The sequence below is a fragment of the Paramisgurnus dabryanus genome, chromosome 23, assembly GCF_030506205.2.
Source record: "Paramisgurnus dabryanus chromosome 23, PD_genome_1.1, whole genome shotgun sequence".
Lineage (NCBI taxonomy): Eukaryota > Metazoa > Chordata > Actinopteri > Cypriniformes > Cobitidae > Paramisgurnus > Paramisgurnus dabryanus.
Genome location: NC_133359.1, coordinates 11986599 through 12000586, shown reverse-complemented (window position 1 = coordinate 12000586; position 13988 = coordinate 11986599). Strand labels below are relative to the sequence as shown.

The window sequence follows — 13988 nt, the reverse complement described above, 5'->3', positions numbered from 1 at the left end:
CACAAAATGGCAGTGTGGTGGTTGGATAGTGCAGATTATCGGGCGGTATTATCCCCTTCTGACATCACAAAGGGAGCCAAATTTCAATGACCTATTTTTCACATGCTTGCAGAGCATGGTTTACCAAAACAAATTTACTGGGTTGATCTTTCACACATTTTCTAGGTTGATGGAAGCACCGGGGAACCAATTATAGCACTAAAACATGGAAAAAGTCAGATTTTCATGATATGTCCCCTGTAAAACTTTTTTATAAAGGACATAAAAGTGTTAATGTTATAAAAGTAAATAACTATAATTTGGCATCTGAACTATTTGGGCCCCCAAAGATTATTTTTATTAGTAGTAACGTGGGTGTGGTAGATGGCCCAATGTTATATTCTTTCATAGGGCCCAAAATTGCAAGTCGCCTAGTTGCATGTCTTCCCTAAAGGTACTTAGGGCAGCTTTGACACAAACCTTACATTGGTCTAAAAAATTAAAATAAGATATTAGATAGACAACAAAATATCAAACCATATGACCACCGCAAACAATTTCCACACTTTTAAAGTGCTAAAGTAGTTACTTGTGGATTATAAGATGATGTGCCTTACCATCAGAGGTGCTTTACCATATCCTACATCACATATTTAGATTTTGGACGTCTGCTCACTTTATATCTTATATCAGAATATTATATTACTGTTAAGTGAATATTCATTCCTACTATGAATATTAGTGGCGCTGTCAACATTAGTGTTTGTAACACTACCCTATTATAAACCTAAATCTGGACAAACTATTGTTGGAAAGCTCAAATAGTATAATTTTCATATTTCATTACCATTTGGGGAAAATTATGACATAGTAAAAGTCAGTTTCTAAAAGGTAACGGGCCCACATGTAGGCCAAATTTGTTTTTGCATATTATAACACTAAACCTCTACTCTAATCCTAAAAAATCATGACAAGCTATATATCATCGGAAAGCTCTCAGAATGTAGTTTTAACATTTCAAACCCTTTTTGCATTAATAATAATGCGGTGACAGTAATTTATTAGTTTGTGAATATACAAGAATATGCAGCAAAATATAGTGGTAGTTGTTGGTAAAACCATTAAAAGTGTGACAAACCTCATTTTTATGATTTTAACTTGAAATTTGTATTACAACTACTTGAGACATATTGCTTCATGTTTACATTATTGTGTGAAACATTTACATTTTTATACTTTTATATATAAAATTAATATGTTATTGCATTATTTTTAGCTGGTTTGCCAGCTAAAACTGCTATAAGGTAAACTGCTATAAAAATATTTATATTTAATATTTTCACCTTCTAACACATCTGTGAAAAACCCTAAATTGTCTTCTTTAAAACAAGACCGAGATTAGGCTTCTAGCCCAAAACATCCCAGAAAAATTTTCATTTAAAGACGTAAATCACATTGTCACCCACCACTCAAACGGGATTTGCGCCACATAAGGGGTTAAAATGCGACGAACCGTGTGTCCTGTATCATAGCTCCATGAAAGACCTTTGCAGCAAAAAAATCCGCGTGAAAATCAGTTCGGTATTCACTGAGATATGATTAATTAAATGCGCTGATAGCTCATTCCACCTGTCATACAGATTACACTGAGTGGAGCGGGTGACCGATCTAAGATGGCGGCCCCACGGCTCGACCGCGTCAGTAGGCAGTAGCGGTCGATAGGGCGTCTACCTATATGATGTCTATGGTTTAAACGGCAGGGGAGACGGCGGTTATATAACATAACATTAAGGGGGGTGCTGTCTTTCGTTGCCATTTAAACTTAATTAAAAACATGTAAAGTAAACTGAATATATTACATTTAAAATGTTTAAAGTAGAAATGTATACACAAATGATGAATTACTTTATTTTTTGTATTATATGTAATAAAACACGACATACGTTGCTCAGTACAACCCCCATTATCTGTGCTTTGGTACAGCCCACTGTCAAATTGATTTTTCGCTCTTGGTCTTTGTTGCTTTCACCGGTTTTGTTCCTAAAACAACAAAATCAAACATTTTGTGGACTGTCGTTTTAATCGTGTCACAACGGTATGTATACGTTTCACCAAACATATCTTAACTGTAATAACTTTCTACGGAAATGCATTTTTATGTCGATAGAAAGCGTGTTGAATAGTTAGCTAGCCACCATCATTCATTGTACTCAATGAATTGCTACACTAGGCCAATGTTAGCTAACCATGCTAGGAGTTTAAATACATTTCCTTTGTTTACGAGAAACAAATGATATTTGTGGTAAACGGGTATTTGTAATTATGGACGTGTAGTTTCTAAATCTAGTTTTTGATCTCCATGTTAGCACTATGCTAATGGTAAGATATCATTTTTAAAGGTCTGGTTTGTGCTGTTGACTACGTGGAGTATGTAGTTAACCCATATATATTAAACCTGTGCTTTCTGGTCTGGCTTATTTACATATTGTGTGTTGTGCGCGTTTTGGAGTAGTTAAAATAATAAAAATGAATAGTTGCATTATTTTTTCCTAAAATCTAATAGGGGGCCATAAAAGTGCCACCTATAAAAGGTTGGTTATAATTATTCCCCACTGAAATTGCATTTGAAATGAACACACATATTGATCTATTTAAATCCCGTAAAGATGGATGAAAGGCTGTATGGATCTTTGCCCAATGCCCCTTCGGAATATCTCCAACAATGGTGAGTGTCCAATATTTGTGATCAATTGGCACCCGCCAAGATCCAACTGATGTTATTATGCTGCTACAACCTTCAGCATTTGCGTTTGATTTTTAATGCTACTAACCTGTGCTAAGTCTAACTAAGTCTGTGTCGGCTTGCACGAAAATAACAATAATGGCAGTTAATGCTCAGTTATAATATATGGAAATTGTTTTGATGCTTCGAGCTGTTTTTGTTTTCAATGCACCTGATGTCCTCCTGCATTTACAAATTAACATGATTTTATTTTGCAGCAATGTAATGGTTTGCATTCCTTAAAACCATACCGTTTTACACAATATACATTTATTCATTACCCACATGAACATTGCTGTATACTTTAGTATTTACTATAGTAAACTGTAGTGAGTTGTAGTATAGTAATTACTACACTTTGTTAATGTATACTGTAGTATTCACTATAGTGAAGTGTTGTAGTCGAGACCGCCTAAACTAAGGCCAAGACCAAATGAGATCGAGACGAGACCAAGACTTTGAGAGCCGAGACCAAAGACAAACGAGACCGAGACAAGACCATCAAAAATGGTCTAGTAGCAAACAAATTGTGTCTAAAATCAAAGTCATTTAATAACCCATTGTTTATTGAATGATTGTGTAAAATCAATATCACGTTTTCAAATCACACCTTTTTTGCAATCACATCTTGGATATTGTGCGATTCTTCCCCTATTCATCTCTTACTGGCACAACAATGACAAAATAAATTGAATAAGAAATAAGTCAGTGATTGCTTTTAAGCCAAAAGTTTTACATCTGATAATCACTTTAATGATGTTAACACATAAACCAGACAATGCACCAGCAATTTTGTGTAATTCTCATAGTTGTGGTCTTGACGGGTTTTAGAATAAAATTTAGAGACGAGTAAATCTGAGACCAGAAAATGGTCTTGAGACTGGTTTCGAGTACTACAACTCTACTATATTGAATTGATAAACTGTAGTAAATACCAGGGATGCGCCAATATATCGCCCTGTAAATCGTATTGGCAGATAAAAGCATTTCCCCCCTCTATGGGACATAAAAAAGCAGCCGATGATCAGGGCAGATTATGTCTTGAAAATCAAAAGAGGAAAAAAAAATGCATCTCGTGCTGTGTGATTATTTTAAAATTCGTTTACAATGACAACAAAATTGCAATTTGTACTATAATACTGTTTGAAACAAGGAGTATGTAAAAACGGTATCTATCGTTATCGGCAGATCAAATATCGGCAGCACAGGAATTTTCCCTAGGAAATATTGCAGGATGCTTTTAAAGGTGGGGTGCATGATCTCTGAAAGCCATGTTGACATTTGATATCACCTAAACAATTTGATAGACCCACCCCACACATACACAACCCAAGCAGCGATGTCGGTTAGTAGACACGCACCTTACTGCTGATTGGCTACAAGTGTGTTTTGGTACTCATGCTGACTCTGACTTTGGACCTTTCCAAAGTGTTTTGCAAAAATCATGCACCCCGCCTTTAATGTTTTCTGTGATAGGGTTCAAAAACAATATAGTATTAAAAGTAAATTTGACTAATGTTTACCACAGAAAGTACTAAAGTACGCTACTGTATATTTTCATGTGGGAATGAATAATATATTCCTATAGCGCTTGCCACTTTTCACAATTTTACATTTTTTGCTTTACAGAAAACGCATTTTAGTACAAACAGAGACATGAGAGAAACAATATAGAAATAAAGATAGAAAAATAATAGAAAACATGAGAAATATACAATATATAGGAGACATGGAATTTAAATAAGTGATATTATAGCTAATTATACCATGTACATTACCATTACTGACTGACTTATGTATGTGTGTCTAAAAAATAGGGTCACATAAACCAGTGGTTCTCAAACTGGGGGCCCCCAGTTTTATAAAATACATTAATTTATCATGATTTCTGTGTAATTAAAGCCATAAAAATAAGTCTACTTACCAACAGCATTACTTTGTATAATTGAATGTTTTGTTTAATTAAAATGTTAAGTTTTAGAACAGTTTTTTGTTATACATTTTCTTTGGGGGGGACGCAAAGGAATGCACCGTACACAAGGGGGGCCGCACGCTGAAAAAGTTTGAGAACCACATAAACAACATAATATGTGACCCTAGACCACAAAACCAGTCATAAGTCTAAATTGTAGCAATAGCCAAAAAATACATTTTATGGATTGTATGTAAAATTATAAATTTTTATGCCAAAAATTATGTTCCATGAAGATATTTTAAAAATGTCCTACCGTAAATGGATCAAAACTTTATCTATCATTAGTAATATGTGTTTCTAAGGACTTTTTTGGAAAAGGCGATTTTTATAAAATTTTTTGCACCCAGATTTTATCTTATCCAAATATCATCCAGTCCTCACAAACCATACATCAATAAACAGCTTATTTATTCAGCTTTCAAATGATGTATAAATCCTAATGAAAAAAAGTACCCTTATGACTGTTTTTGTGGACCAGGGTCACATATGGTCATAGTAAATGTTAAATGGCCATCTCAATACATGCCAGGACAAATGAGGTTATCCCCCATTTTATTTTTATAATAGGGTTCAGTCAGCTCAACAGCATCTACAAGCCCTTCAGGCACAGTATCCACACATGGCTAACGGCAATGCTGCCTATATGATGGAGGGACACAGAGAAGAGGCGGGCATGCAGCCTCCTGTACAGATGCCTGTACACCCAGAGGATGCTGCCCAACAAGAGCCCGGTGCACCACAGAAAGGTACAGTGGTTTGAAATTTACAAAGCACTACTGAATACATACTCTAATATAGTTTAGTAAATACAATTTTTAAACCTCTTCCCAGCACCTGCTAAAGGCAAGAGAGGAAGACCAGCAAACAAAGAACCCAAAGAACCTAAAGCCCCAAGAGCCAAACCTGGACCTAAACCCAAAAAAGCAAAGGAGGATAAGGACGCCCCGCCTGCTGAAGGACAGGAGAAGATTGATGGTACCTTCAAGAAGGTGAAGAGGAAAGTGGATCGCTTTAAAGGCATGTCTGAAGAGGAGGTCATGAAGAAGACTCTACCAGACATCCTCATCCCTAACCTAGACTATGTCATTGTAAGTTTGTCTGTCTGGAAAACCTTTTTGAATTAGCTAAAAAAAATAAAAGTTTGAACAATGATGTGTTTCTTATTTTATTAATACAGATCGGAATTAATCCAGGGTTGATGGCGGCTTACATCGGGAGATGGTTTCCTGGTCCAGGAAATCATTTTTGTAAGTATACTTAAATTCAGTTTATCATTGGCTCTACAACCTTAATGTTAAATTAAAACAAATCTGCAATTTTATCTTTCAGGGAAGTGTCTTTTCCTATCTGGATTCACAGAGAAGCTACTAAATCACATGGATGATGACAGTTTGCCTGAGAAATATGGCATTGGCTTTACAAATATGGTGGAAAGAGCGACTCCAGGAAGCAAAGATCTTTCGAGGTACAGTAGGTGCTTGATGCTGCTTTCAAGGCTTGAAAATAGTAACATGATGTTCCCCTAACCTATTTTTTCCATAGTAAGGAGCTTCGAGAGGGTGGGAAAATCCTGGTGGAAAAAATCAAGAAATTCAAGCCGCTCATAGCAGTTTTTAATGGAAAATGTAAGTGTACCTAAAGAGACACTCCACTTTTTATTTTTTAAATATGCTTCTTTTCCAGCTCTCCTAGAGTTAAACATTTGATTTTTACTCTATTGGAATCCATTCAGTCGATCTCCGGGACTAGCGGTACCACTTTTAGCATAGCTTAGCACAATCCATTGAATCTGATTAGACCATTAGCATCACAGGAGGCGCAATGTTATTACGCAGTGCCTGGAAATAGTCCCCTGCTATTAAAAGTTACCAAGGGAACTATTTTCAGGTGCTGCGTAACATCATTGCGCCTCCTGCAGCCATGTTACAGCAGCAAAATCCTTGATTATTATGCCAGAATGAGAGTATAGTTCCTAGCCATATCTGCCTAGAAAATCGCAACTTTTAATTTTCGGTCTTAGTACACGATGTAACTACAGAAGAGTCAAGTTTTAAATAGGAAAAATATCAAAACTCTTTGGTTATTTTTGAGCGCGATGCTAATGGTCTAATCAGATTCAATGGATTATGCTAAGCTATGCTAAAAGTGGTAGCGCTAGACCCAGAGATCAGCTGAAAGGATTCCAAAACGGTAAAAATCACATGTTTAACTTTACGAGAGCTGGAAAATGAGCATATTTTCAAAAAAGTGGAGTGTCCCTTTAAGGTATAAATTCAATTGTATCTATTATTGTTTTTTTTACTGCTAACCATAGATACAGAATTTGAATAATACATTTGTTACATTTGTTTCAGGTATTTATGAAATGTTCTGTAGAGAGATATTTGGGAAAAAACCCAAAACTCTTGAATTTGGTCTACAGCCTCACAAGATCCCAGACTCTGACACAGTAAGACTCAATCTTTTTTGTAATGTATAATTACAATATCTTGTATAATTGCATGTATTACAGACTTTTTTTACTTTTCGGTAGGCATTGTATCTGATGCCCTCTTCCAGTGCCCGCTGTGCTCAGTTCCCACGTGCTCAGGACAAAGTGCATTTTTACATCAAGCTAAGAGAGCTTAGGGATCAGCTGAAGGGTGTAGCCAAGGCTAAGGAAATCGAGGAAGTGAACTATACCTTCGATCTCGGACTGGCCAAAGGTCTGCTTCACAAATTAAAGACTGTATTTGTCTAGTCTACTTTGTCATATTGTATACCCATTTTTTTATTTTTCTTGCTTACAGAGGATGCCAAGAGAATCGCCGTTAAGGAAGAACAGTACGATCCTGGTTATGAGACGGCTTATGGGGGAGCATATGGTGAACCCGTACCTGAAATGGGTCAAAGCAATGGATATTGTAACTTCTCCACGTCTGAGGAAACAGGTTGGTAGCGTCTTAAGAACCCGAAAGGAAATTGTGAATTTTTGCTCAACTACACCGTTAGCTGCTTTGCTAAATTGATGTCTGTACCTTTAGCGGAAGCTGCGGAGAAGGCACCTACGAATCCCAACCCAGCTGGCCAAGTTCAAGATGGTCAGTGGATGATGCAGTCCTTCGCTGATCAGATTCCAGACATCGGAAACTCCTCTCAACCCCAAACCTGGGGCGTATGAGGACGGACCACGATGAGGGACTTCATGCGAAGCCAGTCGGAGGAGTTCCTGTGCTCTTCCGCAAATGCCGTGCCTCCTGTCAGGTCTCCAGAACCTATTCAGGAGTTTTAAAGTGCACTGGTTTCCTTCTCCTGATAGTCTGTTACATTTTAATGAGATCAGTGTGGTTTGCCACATTGTGTTAGGTGGGCGGGATTTATAAAAAGATTTCAGGAATCGCAGTGTCATGCACAAGGAGAGTCCAATGGCTGCTATGCTCTGAAAAGACTTAACCTCACAACTTCATGTGGAGGCCCTCAAGATCTTGGATATGTTTATCTAAGAGAGACTCTTGAAGAACTGTTTTTGCAATGAATTTGAATTTGAATAGATCTTTTTAGGAAGTAGCATTTCTATTGAATTGGAATATATATATTCATCTTTTACATTAATGATTTAGTGTTGGGAAGTCCAGTCCTACTCGCAGAGCAACTGTCCTGCTGAGTTTAGCTTCAACTGTAACGAAAAACACCTAAAATAGTTCATCAATGCCTTCAGGTTTACTTAAAAAGTATAGGTAGGTGTGTGTTTGATTGCAATGGAACCATAGATATATATGTACATAGATGCCTTATTAGTTGCTGTTATACATAAAAGTCATTCTGTGTTTGGTGTTGTTGTGGAGACCCAAACATAGTAATTGCTAAACTAACGCAATACAAGGCCAACCAGCAGTAAGGGGCGTGTCTACTAACCAACATCGTTGCCTGGGTTGCGTATGTGTGGGGCGAGTCTAACAAAAGAAAGTCCAGATTCTACTGGGGTAGGGGCGTGATTGTTTAGGTGATTTCAAATATCGACATTGGCTTTCAGAGATCATGCACCCCGCCTTTAAGATGCCACTTAAAATCTACAAAGTGGTTCTTTAAGTTTTTACAACCACAAGTTTTGCAATGTTGTGTCTTGGTCAAATGTGGAATCTATGTATACATATCTATGGCTGGTACTCTACAGGACGGACGCTGAATTGGATACACCCGTTTTAGAGTTATTATTGTTACTTTCAGTAGTTTTAGTGTACAGTGGTTTAGAGCACTGGTTTATTGTATTACTTTCATGTGATATCAGGGACTGATACTTGATTTGCTCATAAGGAGAGTTCATTTCGTTTGGTATTTTTAAACAAAAACATACTATGTTGTTTTCTTGTGCATTCATATTTGAAAAATAACTACACGGTCCTTTTAAAGCCTGAATTTGAAGCAATGTCAAATCCAGCAATTTTTATTACTTCTTTTTAAAAGTGCATATGAAAAATTTGTTGCAATGGCATAAATGGAAACAATGTTACAATTAGTAATGATTGTACGTAACAATATTTCTTTAAATGATAGGGAAATATGTTATCAAAGTTTAAAATGTGAACCTAACCACCTCTTTATCTTCTGCAGTACTGTAAGTCACAATACTTTGTGACCGTTTATACATCTCATGAACATGCCATAAATTGAGGATTGTTCCAAATGCTCTTAAGTGGTTCTATTTTTTTTAACTCACTGTAAACATTATTCTTTCATGATCTTTTTTGTTTATTAAAATGCTATTATTTTGATGTCAGTTTATGCACATTTATATAACTGACATTACCAGGTCTAAGGAAGCAGCTTAAATGTAATTTTATATTGCATCTTTTAAGTCAATCAGAAATTGGTCACTGATAAATGATCTACATGGATTTAGATTTTACATGTTTTAAGCACTGTTAGGTACATTACAGTCCTGAATCAAAAGAGCATAATAATTGTATTAAAACAAATCACTTATCATGAAAAGGGATCAAGAGTTGGTGCTGAAGATGAAGGGCCTTAATGGAGTCTTTGAATATAAAAATATAAAAGTGGCAGAATATGCCTGTTTAGATGACCTCAGTACTTGGATTATTCAGATGTAAAATCAAGTTTCAGACCTTCTTGAGAAAGTTCTCATCCACATCAGTCTGAACATTTCACTTGTCACTTTACATATGTGCACCAGATGTGACCACATTTGAGGTGACCAGTCAATGATCCTGAATATAAGCACAAAATTAAAAGACAATCTTTATTATTTAAAGGGACACTCCACTTTTTTGAAAATATGCTCATTTTCCAGCTTCCATAGAGTTAAAGGAATAGTCTACTCATTTTCAATATTAAAATATGTTTTTACCTTAACTAAGAACTGTTGAATCATCCCTCTATCATCTGTGTGTGTGCACGTAAGCGCTGGAGCGCGCTGCGATGCTACGATAGCATTTAGCTTAGCCCCTTTCATTCAATGGTACCATTTAGAGATAAAGTTAAAAGTGACCAAACACATCAACGTTTTTCCTATTTAAGACGAGTAGTTATACGAGCAAGTTTGGTGGTACAAAATAAAACATAGCGCTTTTCTAAGCGGATTTAAAAGAGTAACTATTTATGGCGTAATAGCACTTTTGGGAGTACTTCGACTCGGCGCAGTAACACCCTCCCTCTCCCATTATGAGGGTGAGAAGGGGAGCGGACTTTTCAGGCGAGTCGAAGTACTCCCAAAAGTGCTTTTACGCCATAAAATATAGTTACTCTTTTAAATCCGCTTAGAAAAGCGCTATGTTTTATTTTGTACCACCAAACTTGCTCGTATAACTACTCGTCTTAAATAGGAAAAACGTTGATGTGTTTGGTCACTTCTAACTTTATCTCTAAATGGCAGCATTGAATGAATGGGGCTAAGCTAAATGCTATCGTAGCGTCGCAGCGCGCTCCAGCGCTTACGTGCACACACACAGATGACAGAGGGATGATTCAACAGTTCTTAGTTAAGGTAATAACATATTTTAATATTGAAAATGAGTAGACTATTCCTTTAAAGATTAGATTTTGTTTTTGAATCCATTCAGCCGATCTCTGGTTCTGGCGTTACCACTTTTAGCATAGCTTAGCATAATCCATTTAATCTGATTAGACCATTAGCATCGTGCTCAAAAATAAACAGATTTTCAATATTTTTCCTATTTAAAACTTGACTTTTATGTGGTTACATCAATGATATTACGCAGCGCCTAATAGCAAGGGACTATTTTCGGCTGCTTTGTAATATCATTGCGCCTGCTGCAGCCATGTTACGGCAGCAAAGTCCTTGATTATTACGCCAGAATGAGAGTATTGTTCTTAGCCATATCAGCCTAGAAAATCCCAACTTTTAATTTTCAGTCGGTCTTTGTACGCGATGTAACTACAGAAGAGTCAAGTTTTAAATAAGAAAAATATTGAAATTCTTTGGTAATTTTTGAGTGCGATGCTAACGGTCTAATCAGATTCAATGGATTATGCTAAGCTATGCTAAAAGTTGTACCGACAGACCCAGAGTTCGGCTGAATGGTTTCCAAAACGGGAAAAAAAATCAAATGTTTAACTTGGAGCTGGAAAATGAGCAATTTTTAAAAAAAGTGGAGTGTCCCTTTAATACATACATTTATGTGACCCTGTCTGTGAAAACACAGCTAAAATAATTTTTGTGATTTCGTTTTCTACATAAAATCATCCTATATAATGTAACATTCCGTAAATAGATTTAGATAGGGTCACGTATACTCTATATAATTTTAGAAATTTGTTTCGTAGGTATACCTTGACAAAATGAGGTAAACCATCTCCACAGGCAGAACACACAACTTCACTGAGAAAGGACATCTTATTTCTTCATATTCGTAAGCCTCACAAAATACTGGAGAGAGTAAAAAAATCAAAAACATTTTCTATGTCCTAGTTTTCCAGTAAAGGGTTATATAAGGATAAGTTAATGGTCAAGTATCCTTACCTTTATTGATGGATTCTGGTAAGATATTTTGAGAATGTTCATTCACATTTCTCCACCTTGTAATATTTTCTTTATCCGTTAGCTTGTTTTCTTTATTATATCTACAGGATACAGGAAAATGATCCAATTTTTCCATAATGGTCAACTCACATAGAGGTGACTGGAACTCCAGGAATTCTAATAACAAAGCGGTATTATTAGATATAAACATCAGAAAATTATACAAAAAAATCAGTTTTAGGTGCAAGATCACTTACCATTTTCTTTCAAAAACAGCAAAGCATCCTTATATCCATTTTGACACATCTCAGCCAAGACCTTATAAATTGTCAAATAAATGACTGTGGGTGATTCTCGCGAAATTAGACTAATGAGGTGTCATGAAACATTTTGATAACAAAAGTAAATGCAAAGTAAGAGTATCAAAATAAGCAGCATACAGTTACAAACATCTCTTCATGTACTATTTTGCACAAAATTTTATATGAAATCATACAAATCAATTTTGTTTTTTTTCCACATTTAAGGGGAACATTTTCATTACCGCAACGTGTCCATGACTGGATTTGGGTTCTTTGACATGGAAATATTTATAAATAAAAAATGTAAAAAATAAAAAGCTTCAGTGCATGTTATACTATAAACATTTAAAGTAAAGAAGCATGTGGTATTTGGTGATCATTGGTAAATGTAGAGACAATTATAAGGAATATAAATGTGTCCAAGACCAATTTTCTCATCCTCCGCAACAATTTTCAATCATTGTTTAAGCCCTCAAGTACTTATATGTGCAAAAAAAATTGGCTTCAAGAGCTTTTTAAAAAAGATCTGATGTTGGACACCTTCTAAGTCTGGATTTCGTGAGAATCCCCCCTATTTTAGCATGTGTGTAAAATCATATTTATTTCCAAAAATGTACCTCTGGCTCTGGTGGGAAGAATGCACTGACCACTCGGTATGCGTTAATGAAGTTGATGTGAATGCTGACATTATTGTAATGTATTTCATGGAAGTAAAACGGGTTGCCGTAAGGAGAGATGTCACTCTCGCCAGAGAAAGGTGAGACTGTGATGGTCTCCCTCAGATTTGAGTATGGCATGTTGTCACTTAATGCTCCATCTACATACCTCTGTAAGAAGAGGATACAACGTTTAAAGAATTGCATTATTAATTGAGTACAAAATGATACAGGAATATTTGGCAACATACAGTCCCATGATATCTTGGAGGTACCACGCCACAATACAGTGGATAAAAACAGCTACATATGAGAGCCTGCAGACAGAGATCAAAGTGTGAATCGTAAATCTGAATCATTAAAGATTAAATCTTATCTGTTCAGATAAATAACGTGTCGAAATGACATTAGACAGCAAGTGAATTCACCTGAATGAGATCTTCTTTGGTGTCAAACTCAGAGACCACCACATTTGTCCCATCTGACACTCGTGTTAGGGACACACACAGTCGGCCGGTGGCGAGTAGATGGGCGTTGTCGGGCAGATCTCGGATCAGGATGTTTCGTATTATCTTCAACAGGTTAAAAGTGGGATGCACAGCACCCAGTGTGCCTTTCCGAGCCTCTTGGGACATTTCCAGCAAATTTTCACAGCATTTGGCTTCAAAATGCAACTACCTTTAGAACTATTAATGTTAATCACTACAATACTATTATTAAAATAAACAAAAGAGGTTAGATGTACTTTATCTACACTGGTATGTGCTTGAAGTATGTACAATGTGTAGAAATTTTTGTTTATTTTATGCTTTAAATTGCTTTAAAAACTATTAGTTGTCAAGCATAAATTATATTTGTTTTAAACAATTATGATTTAGACCTAACAATTATGTTTTAAACAGATTTTAAAGTTATAAAAACGAACCTGGAGGCATTTTGCATGCTAATATTGCACCCATGAGAGCACCGGATGAGGCCCCACAAATCTTTTTCAACCCATCGAGAAGAAACGAGGCACGATCAAATAAACAGCTGTAGACTCCACAGTAGTAAGCCATTAAAAATCCACAGCCAGAGAATGAAATATTCCATTCTTTAGACGACAACTGCATGCTCGTCAACACTTGAGGTTATGGACTGAAATAGAATCAGTATCTGGCAACACTATGCTATTGCGAAACCAAGTTTACCCATAGTGTTGTAATCACAGGGGTCAAGTAAATATACTTTAAGGGACATGTTTTTTGTTTTTCAAATCATTATTTAGCTGCACTGAACTTAAAATGTTTCTTTATTATCCCATATGAATATTTTA

General features: G+C 36.1%; 2 protein-coding genes across 6 annotated transcripts; one reads left to right on the top strand and one right to left on the bottom strand.

The window, feature by feature from the left end:
* Window positions 1-1933: 1933 nt before the first annotated feature.
* On the top strand, window positions 1934-9487 carry tdg.1 (thymine DNA glycosylase, tandem duplicate 1). Of its 2 annotated transcripts, XM_065291821.2 has the most exons (11): window positions 1935-2074; window positions 2646-2704; window positions 5304-5482; window positions 5568-5824; window positions 5914-5983; window positions 6066-6201; window positions 6279-6361; window positions 7091-7185; window positions 7270-7441; window positions 7526-7666; window positions 7760-9487. In XM_065291821.2, exons 2-11 carry the CDS (start codon window positions 2646-2648, stop codon window positions 7894-7896), a joined length of 1329 nt encoding a protein of 442 aa, XP_065147893.1. In that variant the 5' UTR covers window positions 1935-2074; the 3' UTR covers window positions 7897-9487. The 2 variants fall into 2 exon arrangements, with proteins under 2 accessions (XP_065147894.1, XP_065147893.1); XM_065291822.1 differs by lacking the exon at window positions 2646-2704 and having other exon boundaries at window positions 1934-2074.
* LOC135781386 (patatin-like phospholipase domain-containing protein 2) lies at window positions 9115-13822 on the bottom strand. Of its 4 annotated transcripts, none has more exons than XM_065291823.2 (8): window positions 13599-13822; window positions 13102-13334; window positions 12925-12990; window positions 12635-12844; window positions 11973-12033; window positions 11716-11892; window positions 11526-11622; window positions 9115-9943 (listed from the first exon to the last, which is right to left on the bottom strand). In XM_065291823.2, the coding sequence occupies exons 1-8, from the start codon at window positions 13783-13785 to the stop codon at window positions 9829-9831; spliced, it is 1146 nt and encodes a 381-aa protein (XP_065147895.1). In that variant the 5' UTR covers window positions 13786-13822; the 3' UTR covers window positions 9115-9828. The 4 variants fall into 4 exon arrangements, with proteins under 4 accessions (XP_065147895.1, XP_065147898.1, XP_065147897.1 ...); XM_065291826.2 differs by having other exon boundaries at window positions 13102-13359; window positions 13599-13739; XM_065291825.2 differs by having other exon boundaries at window positions 13102-13383; window positions 13599-13738.
* Window positions 13823-13988: the final 166 nt, after the last annotated feature.

Bases quoted from the DNA above. Each gene is read 5' to 3' on its own strand.
- tdg.1 (XM_065291821.2), top strand. From the start codon at position 2,646: ATGGATGAAAGGCTGTATGGATCTTTGCCCAATGCCCCTTCGGAATAT. The intron at 2,705-5,303 runs GTGAGTGTCCAA...TTTTTATAATAG, and splicing joins TCGGAATATCTCCAACAATG to GGTTCAGTCAGCTCAACAGC. The intron at 5,483-5,567 runs GTACAGTGGTTT...ACCTCTTCCCAG, and splicing joins GCCCGGTGCACCACAGAAAG to CACCTGCTAAAGGCAAGAGA.
- LOC135781386 (XM_065291823.2), bottom strand. From the start codon at position 13,785: ATGCAGTTGTCGTCTAAAGAATGGAATATTTCATTCTCTGGCTGTGGA. The intron at 12,991-13,101 runs GTGAATTCACTT...CTCTGTCTGCAG, and splicing joins CCAAAGAAGATCTCATTCAG to GCTCTCATATGTAGCTGTTT. The intron at 11,893-11,972 runs GTAAGTGATCTT...CTTTGTTATTAG, and splicing joins GCTGTTTTTGAAAGAAAATG to AATTCCTGGAGTTCCAGTCA.